Genomic DNA, 11,713 nt, shown 5'->3' on the forward strand with positions numbered 1-11,713 from the left:
TGGCAGGTGAATTCTTTACCTCCCTGGAAGCCTGGAGCTGCTTTAATTAGTTACTTTGTGCTTTACATGTATCCACACCTTTTTCGCTTATGACAACAGCACCTTGCAGGAATGATTGTTCTCTCTGTATTACAGAGAATACTGAAGTAGGTCGTGTGGCTTGCAGCCAAGACTGAGCGGATTCCAGAGCCTGCCCGTGTCATCCGGGTGCTGTGGAATAAGAAGTAATCTGTGTTTCCCATATCCTCTCCAGCCACAGTGCTGAGCTTCTGGAAGCTCAGGGCTCTGTGGGTGCTCAGTCCTGCTTGGGGAGGGGAGCTGTTGACGACACACAGATCAGTGGGAAACTGTTTGGAAAATCCCCAGTGCAGACCTTGTAGACAAAGGAGCATGTCCTGGAGGAGGGTTTAAGTGGCAGTGGGGCTGGCTGCCTGCAGGAATCTGATGCTGGGATTAGGAACTGTGGGCTTGAAGGGAACTTACAGGTTTTAAAGCTTTTGACCACAAGGGACTGTTGGAACTAATTTTCCTCAGGTACTCTATTTTAAACTATTTTGACTGGTTAAATGTTTTTTTGAGGAAATCATTCTATTTTCTGATTGTTTATCAAAGGTGTGATACATAACGACCAAGGAGAGCTTTCAATCAGCAAGAGGTAACCTGTTTTTCCATACAAAGTGGCTATTACTTTAACCAAGCACGTACCATGGCTTTTTTGGAGTCTGGACAGACTTATGGGAGGTAGGGGTGACAGATGTACAATTCCCAGTAGATTTCTTCAAATTTTGGAAATTGTTCAAAGGCAATCCTCTCCCAGTCCATGAGTCCCTTCAAAGAACCCACATGAATGGCCCCAGTCAGAAACCATTGGTCCAGACCTAGTTCCTTACTTTATTATTGAGGAAAATGAGGCCCAGACAAGGTACGTAAAGTCATCAGGTGAGTTAGTGCCTTAAAGGAGTATTAGATAATGGGACATATACCACCTGGGACCCACCAGCCACTAAGAGACACAGAGTTGACTGGTTCATTCTGCAGCCAGTTCTGTAATTTGTTCGAGTTCAAAGATCTTTCTGCCATTTTAAATTCTGGGTGTATATTCTTATGATCCAGCTCCTGTTTACTTGTAGTGTGACGTCTGCTTTTCCCTAACTCGCCCCAGGCCTAGAGCTGGTTCCCATGTTCAACAGTTAAATCCACTTACCGAGTGTTTTGAGGGGAAACAGGCCACCGAATGGGCGGTTCTGCCATCTGGCCGCTCCTCCTCTTTCCTCTTTCTGCTCGTCTTTGACCTCATTCCCTTCCTTCCAGATTGTGCCTTGCCCCCAGGGTGGAAGAACATGCTTGCTTTCTCTCTGATTCTGCCTTTGTTCAGACAGGTAACCACCCTGTCATCACAGATTTGGGGAGCTGATCTCATGGGTTCCACCCTCCTCTCCTAGGCAGCTGGGACCACGGACAAGCGGAGTCTCGCTCTCCACTGACAGCCAACCTCTGCCGTGAGGGGCCCGGCGGACACGGGATGAGGGGAGGAGGTTTGCTCCTCTTAGAGAATAAAGACAGGAAGCAAAGTCCCCATCCAGGCCTCATCTCTGCACCTCCTATTCAAAACACATGGACGTCTTCCTACCCGACACTCCACTTGACTCTGACGTCACACCTGGTGTGTTAGTCAGCTCAAGCTGCCACGACAGAGTGCCAGAGACTGAGTGTCTTCAACAAAAGGCACTATTTTTCTCAGTTCTGAAGGCTGAAAGTCCAAGATTAAGGTGCTGGCAAAGAAGGTTTCAGCCCAAGGCCTCTTCTCCTCACACCATATCCTTTCTTTGTGCTTGGAGGAGGGAGAAAACTCAGAGATCACACATGCATGAGCTCTCTGCCGTCTTTCCTTATCAGGACCCTAATCTCATCACAAGGTCCCCACCCTTATGACCTCATCTAACTCTAATTACCTTCCAAAGGCCCCATCTCCAAATGCCATCATATTGGGGGTTAGGGCTTTAACACACACATTTTGAGGAGACACATTCAGTTCACAACACCTGGAAAACAAGTTTTGCTCATTTTCCAGATGAGCTGCTGAGGCTCAGAGACGTAATTATGTTAGATTGAACCTATGAGAGAGGATTGAAGGGGATAGGATCCTTGATGATGACCTGTCCACGCACTCTGATGTCTATCCAAATCTCCTCCTTCCCCGTAACAATTCAGATGTCTGATGGATTGTTCAAAGCAATTCCTTCTAAATTCTTAGAAGTTTTAAAACATGTTCACAGATTCTCCGATGCTCTGTCATTCCAAAGGTGGAATCTAATCCCTCTCCCCTGGAATATCCTTAATGATGTGCCTCTAACAAATGGAATGTGGCAGAAGTGATGGTATGCGATTTCTGAGGTTAGGTCAAAACTATACCGTGACCTGCCCTGCCCCGCCCCCCACCTTGGATCATTGGCTCAGGTAGACAGCTGCCGTGTCGTGAAGATGCTCAGGAAGCTGTGTGCAGCGGCTCAAGGAAGCCAAAGCCACCTGCCAGTGGTCAGTGATGCACTGAGGCCACTTGCCAACAGCCCTGCGAGTGTGCTGTTGGGCATGTAATTGTCCAGCCCCAGTCAAGACTTCCAGTGACTGCTTCCCCGGCTGTCATTTTGACTGCCACCTCCTTTGAGACCCGTGCTGTCCCAAGATCCTGACCTACAGAAACTGTGAAATAGCAGACTTTTGTTGTTCTGATCTGCTGCACTTGTGGAGGCGGGGGCGCAATGAGAGGTAATTGGTCCAAAGGGAAAGACTTTTCGTGCTGCTATTCTCACTGGTCCATTCTCCACATCACTCATGTGGCCGAGCCGGATCAACATTGTTGAGCATCAGTTTCTTTTTATAGAAAACAACAACAAAATATCATCAAGTGTAACTGATGCATATTGTGCATGGCCTAGAATGGATTGGCTCAAATGAAGTGCTCAAGAAGTCATAGTTTTTGTCAGCATCTTCGCAGCAGTGTGGCTTCTCTAGGTGAGTTTCTTTCTGTTGGTTTCAGATGCCCACTTCCCTCATGTGAGGTGTGAACCTCAAACCAAAGTTAGACTGCATAACCTGTCAGCAAGCCCAGCCACCTGAACTTTCCCCGTGAAGGGGCTCCTGGCTGCTTCTCCCTTTCAATAGAGAGAGCCTCTGTCCCTCTCTCACTGTCTTCTGCTAGCCTCCATTCTTTTTTGTTTTTTAACTTTTTATTTTATAGTGGAGTATAGCTGATTAGGGCTTCCCACATGGCACTAGTGGTAAAGAACCTGCCTGACAATGCAGGAGACCTAAGAGAGGCAGGTTTGGTCCCTGGATGGGGAAGATCCCCTGGAGGAGGGCAGGGCAACCCACTCCAGTATTCTTACCTGGAGAAGCCCGTGGACTGCGGAGCCTGGCAGGCTACAGTTCGTAGGGTCGCACAGAGTCGGACATGACTGAAGTGATTTAGAATGGACGCATAGCTGAGTAACTATGTTGTGATGGTTTCAGGTGGCTGAAGTGACTCAACCATACATACACATACATCCATTCTCCCCAGACTCCCCTCCCATCCAGGCTGGCACTTAGCACTGAGCAGAGTTCCCTGTGCTGGACGGGAGGTCCTTGTTGCCTAGCAGTGCGTATACATCCAGGCCAAACTCCCTAGCTATCCCTTCCCTCATTCTCCCCCACTGTAACCATAAGCTCATTCTCTTCGTCTGCGAGACTGTTTCTGTTTTGTAAATACGCTCATTTGTACCATTTCTTTTTAGATTCTGCATATAAGAATTGTCACGAGATGCTTCCCTCTCACTGTCTGACTCTCTTCACTGAGGGTGACCATCTCTAGGCCCATCCACGTTGCTGCAAACAACCTCATTTTATTCTCTCTAATGCTAGCCTCTGTTCTCAACCCTAACCTTTCATCTCAGAATTTCAGCTTTGATGCTTCCCACTTCCTTCCTATGGTTACTTTAACCGGAGTGAGTCAGGTTTTACTGAAAAACTGACCACAGCCGCCCGGCTCCCACCCTCCCCCAGACCAGGGCTGCCTGGGCAGAGAGTGAGGGGGGTCGGGGTTCCTCAGCGCTTCTTTCCCCTCTCTGCCTCGAGTCATGGGGCTTTGGCAGGGCTTCCCCAGCCACCATGCCCCTCCCAGCAGACCGCAGTCTGAAGCCAATCTCAGGTTTGTCTGGCAGCTCAAGAGAGCAGAAATGCAGGGGCTTGAATCCTTGGGCCGCCTTGCTTATATTCCACCCTACTGGGTCCAGCCTATTGCCTCTGAGCTCAGTTCAAGGAGAATTTGGTAGAAGATTTTAGGTGTGAATACTAATAATAGCCAATTGTGTGCACTAGGACCATCCACTAGTGTCCGGAGACATGTAACCCTTTATCTTAATCCTCACAATAACCCAGGCAAATTAATATTCACCTCTGGAACTTTGGAACTTGAAGAAGCAGAAAAGAATAACAAAAAACAAGAAAAACAAAAACCCACCAAAACCCCCAAACCAGAACAATGGGAAAATTCCTCTGCCTAGCTTTTCAATTTTGGTATGTACAGAATCTCATCCTTAGCCTTGAAAATTAGCACGATCATGAAGGATGATTCTTTAAAGGATTGAGTCTATGGGAAGACTATGGTCTATGGGTGGCCTTCACTCTTGGCATTTGAAGGGGTGAAGGCATTTGAAGCTTTTCCCTGATCAGGTTTGGAGGCTTCCCTTTTCTGGGAGATGGTATCCAGCTTTCTTTCCCTGGAATGCAGAATTCATTCATCTTCTCTCCTCTATCTTGGAAACTTTGAGGGAACATTTTTAGCCAGACAGAAGTCAACCGACAGCATAATGTGGTTTTAATGACTCATTTATTTATTCAAAATAAAATCTGCTATGAAGACAGACAAACAATGTAACATTCCCAGAGGAATTGAGTTGTTTCTAGTTCAAACTGAGTTCTATTAGAACCAATTTTAGGTTGTTATAAATAACAAGCTGACCACAGCTTTCAAGAATGAAGTGGTTGGGGAAAGAGGTCAGGGGAATCCCTCAGAGCCACTGGAATATTAATCGTCAAAGGGGCTCCCTAGCTTCTCTTTCTAAGAGCATAAGAGTCTCAATAACACTCGGGGAGCCCAGGGACCCGGGTGGGTCCAGGGACAAGAGAAACTAGAGGGCGGTCAGGGAAAACAGCCCAACAGCTGGCGAGCATGGTCAGGCTTGGAATGGAAACTGCAGTTGGCTCCACAAGGAACATTTCTTTATATAACTTACAATTTCTCTTTAAACACTAAAATATCATAGGGTATTTCACCCTATGGAAACAGCTTAAACACAGGTGAAATGAATAAATATTGAAAAAGGTATAATATTTGGCTTCTTCCTAAATAGTTCACAGAGAAGCTCAGTAAATAAATAGATGTAGGAGCTGAGGTATTAGAGGTAATAAATATTCTAGGAGAGAGGTACAGTAGAGGTCTCCAGGGAGCTGGTTCTGGTCTTCCAGAGCCCTGGATCGGACTTCAGAGATCTTCCGTTTATGTCATAGAGTCTGTCGAGTCACCATCCTGGAGGTCTTCTTCCCTAGAATGCTTCAGTTTTTCATCTTCATTGTCATGTAGGTTTCTATGTAGTTGATGAAGATGTCAAACTCACTCATGGCTTTGTAGACACCCCTCTCTTGGAGCTGTGTGGGGAGAGAAGACGTGTTCAGTGAAAACTCCCTCTGGGCAAGTGAGTGGGTCCCCGCTGAGATGGTCATGACCCTGGTCCCAGAGGCTGCGCTTGCTTGCATTGGGAGATGGGCAGACTCTGGGCATCTGGAGAGATGCCCGACTGTCAGCAAAGGTTGTGCATTGGCCTGGACCTTGCCCAGTGGGCAGCAAAAGAAACAGTCACTTTGCAAAGCGCAGTTTTTCGAATGGTGCCTTTCCAGCAATTTTAAAGGTCATGTGTTCACATGACGCTTATTCAAAATCTGATTAAAACACATTAGCAGAACCACTTTGAAAAAAAGACAATGAGAGAAGGAGAGAGAGAGAGAGCGAAAGATAGCCTTGCTCCTGTTTATGTTTCCCTGCCCGTGGAGTGAGCAGGTCCAGCTCTGCTGCTCTGGCCTACTGCAGGGGGGTTCATGGCCCCGATGCTGGAACCTGCCGAGGGTCTGTCCCCAGCCCATGAGGAGGACACAGGCCCCACGGCTTCGGGAAAATGGGGTAGAAGAGCTCATGGACAGTTGGAAGTGAGAAAGCCCACTTGGTTTGAGAGCTGGGATTCTCAGGCACCTTGTGTGGTGTGGCTGGTGGGTGGAAAGAGAGGGGGGCCAAGTCCAGGAAAGTTGAGCTCTGCTTCCTGCTCTGGGTTCAGGGGCGTTCAGGCTGCACCCCTGGGTGTGTTTGTAAGTGCACGTTCACGTGTCAGCTTCCTGCACGTGTGGCTTCAGACTGGATTCCCAACAAGCTACTTTCTGTTTCCTCTGTCACTCTCCCCAGCACCCCGCTCACTGTGTTCACAGCTGGCTGGCTGGCCCAACCCGCAGGCCTGCGAAGGCAGGGTGCAGTCATTTAGAAACCCCCAAAGACACTTCACAGAAAACAAATATAACTGAGGTGGCAGCCCCTCACTGGATGAAGAGGTCACCCCACTTGCCGGGTTCCCACACCCCCTCCGAGCAAAGTTCAGGGCCTGCTGAGCACCCGCCCCCCTCCGCCCCTCCGGGAGTGGACGGAGGTCACGGTCCGCAGGCCCTCCCTGCCAGCAGCGCAGCTCACCTTACTGAAGACGCTCTTCACCTGCTCCACCGCCTTGCTCTTGTTTTCGCAGGGCAGAAAGCGATGCTGCGGAAAAAGAGAGAGTGTGAGCACCACGGGGCCGGGTCCCGGGTGCTCCGTGCTTGGGAGACAACCTGGGAGCAGGAGGAGACCCGCTCATCTTGAACGCCTGCCCCCCCAGCTCGGGGGGGGACTGCGCCGGGCCCCCTTCCCCGTCAGGCAGAGAAGACACAACACGGGCAGGGGCCAGGCGACCTGTGTGTCTCCAGGAGCTCCTCCCCACTGTCAACGAGGCTGCTTCATCTAACACCTAACACCTCGGGCTTGGAGTTCCCTTCTGGGCACATCCCGGTGCCACCCAGAGGGCTGAGCCAGCCCTTCTTCCGTCCTGTCCTGCTTCTGGCCTGTCCCCTTCCTCGGTCCCAGCCACAGGGACCATTTCTAAGCCCCGTATGGAGCAGAGACACAGGGTCAGTCCTGCCAGGCAACCCCCTTGCCTAGTGCTGTCCTGCAAATAGAGCCCAACCGATTTCTCAACATCAGCGAGGGGGCCGAGGAAACCAGTGGGGAGGGTGTCACTGCGGTTGGAGGGGTCAGGAATCCTGGGGCATTATTCACAGACACTAGCCTGGGACCAAGGAGACCCCTGGCCCTTCTACAATACCGGGACAATCCTGGCAGTCAGCCGGGCCCCACCTGAAGCTCTGCTTTGAAAAGGTCGAGAGGAAGAGGAAGGGGCTTTCCCTCTCCCGGGCCCTCCGCCTCTGCCTGCTCCCGTGGGGCCCAGGGCCTCGGTCCCCAGCGACAAGGGAGCCCAGGCTGAAGCTCTGGGCCCCTTTCACGTCGAGGCCGGGGACTGGCTAATAACCCACGAATGACTCACAGATAACAGGAAAGCTATTGCAAATCTTCACATGTAAGCACTCAGCAGCCACCCCCACCCGCGGCTCAGAGAGAGCCGAGCCAGGCCTGGGGCTCTGGAGGGGCAGGGTGCCCGCGGGCCGGGTCCCGGGGTCCCGGGCGAGTGCAGGGCTGGAAGAGGCGGTCTCAGGACGAGCCCAGAGGAGCCAGAGCCGGTCTGCTACTCACACAGCGCCTCAGTTGCAGCCGGAGGGTCTTCAGCTTCTCCCCCAGCGAGTTCACGTGCTCCTTGATCTCAGGCCCATGGTTCTCAGCCTGCGGCATCACCTCCTCCAGGTAAAACTGGATCATTTCCGACAAGGCTTGGCAACCCAGGTAACCCTAAGGGCAGAAGCCAAGGCGGGTGGTGACTCGGGAGGAAGGGCTATATGGCCTGAGAGGACGGCTTTGTTCCCCAGGGAGCTTTTTCAGTGGCCACCTCCCCCTGGAACGGAGCCCTTGACAACACCCAACCCCCTGCCTCCGCCTGGCTATGTGCTGAGTTAAGGTCTTCCCACTTCTCCTTTTTTGAAGTGAAGGAAGCCGACCCAGCTCCCTGCAGGCGAAGCAGCAGAGTCTCCCTTAGTCACACTGCATGCTCCCTGCACACCGCCCCCCCAAACACACTCACCCCAGCCCTCACCTTAAAGTCATCCAGCAGAGACTGGGTCAACAGCAAGCTGTGCAGTTGGTCCTTCATTTGCTGCAAGAAGAACACAAGGAGAGTGAACCCAGGGTTTGGAGCAATACTGAGAATGATTGTCTTTCTGATATCCTTTTATGGAGAGACTTTCTGATTTTTAATCAACAGAGCCCTGCCTCCAAAAGAGAAAGGAGGGCTTTCGAAACAGGACATTCAACAGAGCTGGAGCCCTTTCTTAAACCAGGTCTCCTTCCTCCGGGGACCAAGTTCTTTTAAAAATCTGGCTGAATTTGAAGGCAAGGCAGAAGCCTGCCTGGGTCCCAGTCTACTTTCTGTAAAGCTGTGTTATGTGTGCGGGGACCCCTGTTGCCAATACCCCAGCGCCCTTTGCTTTTCTGTCTCCTCCCTGCCTATATCCAGCTGCAGCACTGACAGTTCTCTGAAAGTGGCATGCATGTTCTGTGGCAGGTCTCCCCCTATATATGCTACCCCCAACCATCCGTCTTTCAGGTTCTTTAAGCCCTCCAAGCTGAGGCAACTTTTGTATCCCTGCCATGGGGTATGGGAATATCTTCACCTCCAATCAGACCCTTTGTGATTTCTCCCAGCCAATGAGGTACTGAGCTCCAGAGAATCCTGTACAGATTTCCTAGCATAGGTGGGATAATGCCTTTACAGTTTTTAAAGACAACTTTTCTTGCACAATCTGCTGCATCACCAGAGCTCAAATTAACTCACTGAACCCACAGTTTGACCAGGGACTCTTGAGAATTTCAGCTTCGGGGGGAATGGATGCTGAGGGTGGAGGTGGATGGAAAGGAGGCTCTTGTGAGCTCCTGCAGAATGGCTCTTCCTGCAGTCCTAGGGGAGGGAGGAAGGAAGGACAGGAGGGCTTTATACTCACAAAGAAAGTCTTCACCCTGCCGAAGGCAGCTCGGAGCTCCCGCAGCATGTGAGGCAGGCTGCCTGGGAAGTGGGTACAGCTGCTGTCAGACGGGGCGCTCGCATCTCGGCTGGCTGCCACCCCAGCCAGGAAGACCAGGCAACAAAGCAGGGCTGAGCTTCTGGGCATGGCGGAGCTCTGTCTTCTTCGTTGAGTCGGACTTGTGGTTTGGTTTTGCAAGAGCAAGCCCCTGTTGTGTTGACCTTCACCTACTGTGCCCCCTTTTATATTGTGCGAGGCCTCCCATTCACAAAAAGCCACAGTGTCACAGATTTCCTGGCAAAGGTTTCTCTGCCCCTCCCTTCCCTCCCTAGAGCTCTCCAACTTTGCATTCTTACTCAAAACTTTAAAAATATTGCTTCGTAAGCATAAAACATGAGGGTGAAAAATGAACTTCTGCATATGGCTATTTTTAGGAGAAGCTACCTCTCTCTCCCTTTTAAAATAATTTTCAACTTCTCTTAATAAAAAAAAAAGTTGATTTCCTGGGGTGAACAGCTGTTCTGTACGCAGGGACCCACAGTTGTGGGTTCCATTCACGTGTTTCTAGATCACAGTGACGTGGACAAATTGGCCATTCCAGAATACAATGTGATTGAGAAATAACTGGGTCCCCTCCTCAACCTGGGTTGATACTCAGGGCTTCTTGCTGGGTTGGGAAGTTACCTCAACTCTCCAGGCCTCAGTTTCCCTAAATGAAAGCAAAGATGTGAGCTAAATGTCCTCAAAGCTGCCTTCTGGTTCTTTTATGTTCCAAGACTACTCCTTAAAGTGGCCAGCTTCCTAGAGCTGGCATGGGGTGTGTTCCAGACTCCTTCCCTGGCCCCGGGTTCATTTAGACTCTCAGATCTATGCCTCTAACCCCCTCCGCTAGCCCCATCCTCAGGGGGAGTTAGGAGGAGTAGTCCATGCTTACTGGAAGCTGTGCCTGCCAGTCACTGTGACCCTCACCTTCCCTGTATAGTGAACAAGCCGAGGCACAGAGGTGTTAGGCACCCTGCGTGTGGGTGCCGAGGGAGGGAGCCAGAATCTGCACTTAGGTCTGCCAACTATTCCCTATTCTACACTGGCCCCAGTGTGCAGAATGGAAACTTTGGATTAAAGAGGCATTAGGTTTCTTCTGGGTTGTGAGTTGCCATGGCTAGAGACTTACACTTGAAAAATAGGGATAAAGAAGCAGAAGTAACAAGGAAAATAAGTTGAGATTCTATGGAGGCTGGACATGAGGCCTCTTTCTCCCCTCTTCCCTATCCCTTCTCCTTCCAAAGAAACCTTAGTTGTCTTTCTTTGGATTTGCACGTTCGTGTGTGTGTGTGTGTGTGTGTGTGCGTGCGTGCATGCGTGCAGGGGTACAGTGACCAGATGTAGCGAGGAATGCTGCTGTGCCACCAGAAGGAAAGGGTGGAGACTGTGCCTTGACTCCTCCTTCTGCAGGGGCTTCTCCCTGCTCCCCCGTGAAGAGCTCAGATCCAGGGGCCAAGAGGCCTGGGCGCTGCCACGCTTTCAACCCGTGCACGTCGCTTGACCCTCCTCTGCCTGCTTTCTGTCCATCCTGAGGGTGCCCCAGTACCTGCCTTCTGCCTGCTGGGGGTGCCTTTGGGCTTCACATGGGCAGGGGATCAGGGAGGTAACTCATGGATCCAGACGTCGGGTATCTCCAGTGTTTCTGTTATTTCCTTGCCTTCCTGTGTCAGCATTGGTTAAAGCAGCTCACTGCACCAGACAAGGAGGGCGGATGTACCGGGGCTGCTGTGAGTGGGCGGGGGCAGGAGGGAGGGAGAGGGTCCAGGCCCAAGCTGTACCTCATGGGGCAGGAGCAGCAGGCTGCAGCCTTGCTTCCCACCCTTTGGGGAACGTCAAGGCAGAAATCTAAGACTCATGAAGGGAGAAGGAAGCTTTAGAAACAGGCATGAAACTATATTCCGTATCCAGTGATAAACCATAATGGAAAAGAAAATGAATAAGAATATATATATATATGTATGTATAACTGATTCACTTTGCAGTACAGCATAAAATAACACATTATACACTGACTAATGCATTAGTAAAATTAAAAAATTATGCAGGTGTAAAGCTGACTCAGGAATTGCGTCTCCTGCCATATTTACACTGGGCTCAGCTAAGAGTTCTGACGTTGGCCACTAGGAAAAAGAGCGAAGGGGTGGGACTGGGCTTTGCACCCCTTCTGCCCTGCCCCTCAACTCTTGGCTCCTGGGTTTTCTGGGTTATGTCTGCTTTAGCCCGCAGGGCTGACCGTTCTCTGAGCTGGGTGTTCTGTGTGCAGACTCAGCCTGGCCGGCCCGTCAGGCCGGAGGACCTAAACCCGGTGGCTGCTTCTGGACCCAGGTGGTGCAGACGCCCCGCTTGCCCAGTTTGCCACTGTGCCCCGCGCCCCTCTATGCTACTCAGTTGACAACTGCTGCTATAATCTGTGTACACCACTAGTGTAACTCTG

At 50.9% G+C, this 11,713-nt stretch overlaps 1 protein-coding gene across 1 annotated transcript; it reads right to left on the reverse strand.

Annotated features, from left to right (window-relative positions):
- Window positions 1–4,858: 4,858 nt before the first annotated feature.
- Window positions 4,859–9,428, reverse strand: IL10 (interleukin 10). Its single transcript, XM_065936694.1, has 5 exons — window positions 9,217–9,428; window positions 8,313–8,372; window positions 7,859–8,011; window positions 6,770–6,835; window positions 4,859–5,685 (listed from the first exon to the last, which is right to left on the reverse strand). Exons 1-5 carry the CDS (start codon window positions 9,382–9,384, stop codon window positions 5,593–5,595), a joined length of 540 nt encoding a protein of 179 aa, XP_065792766.1. The 5' UTR covers window positions 9,385–9,428; the 3' UTR covers window positions 4,859–5,592.
- Between the last annotated feature and the right edge of the window lie 2,285 nt (window positions 9,429–11,713).

This window comes from Muntiacus reevesi, chromosome 5 (assembly GCF_963930625.1).
Source record: "Muntiacus reevesi chromosome 5, mMunRee1.1, whole genome shotgun sequence".
NCBI classification, from domain to species: Eukaryota; Metazoa; Chordata; class Mammalia; order Artiodactyla; family Cervidae; genus Muntiacus; species Muntiacus reevesi.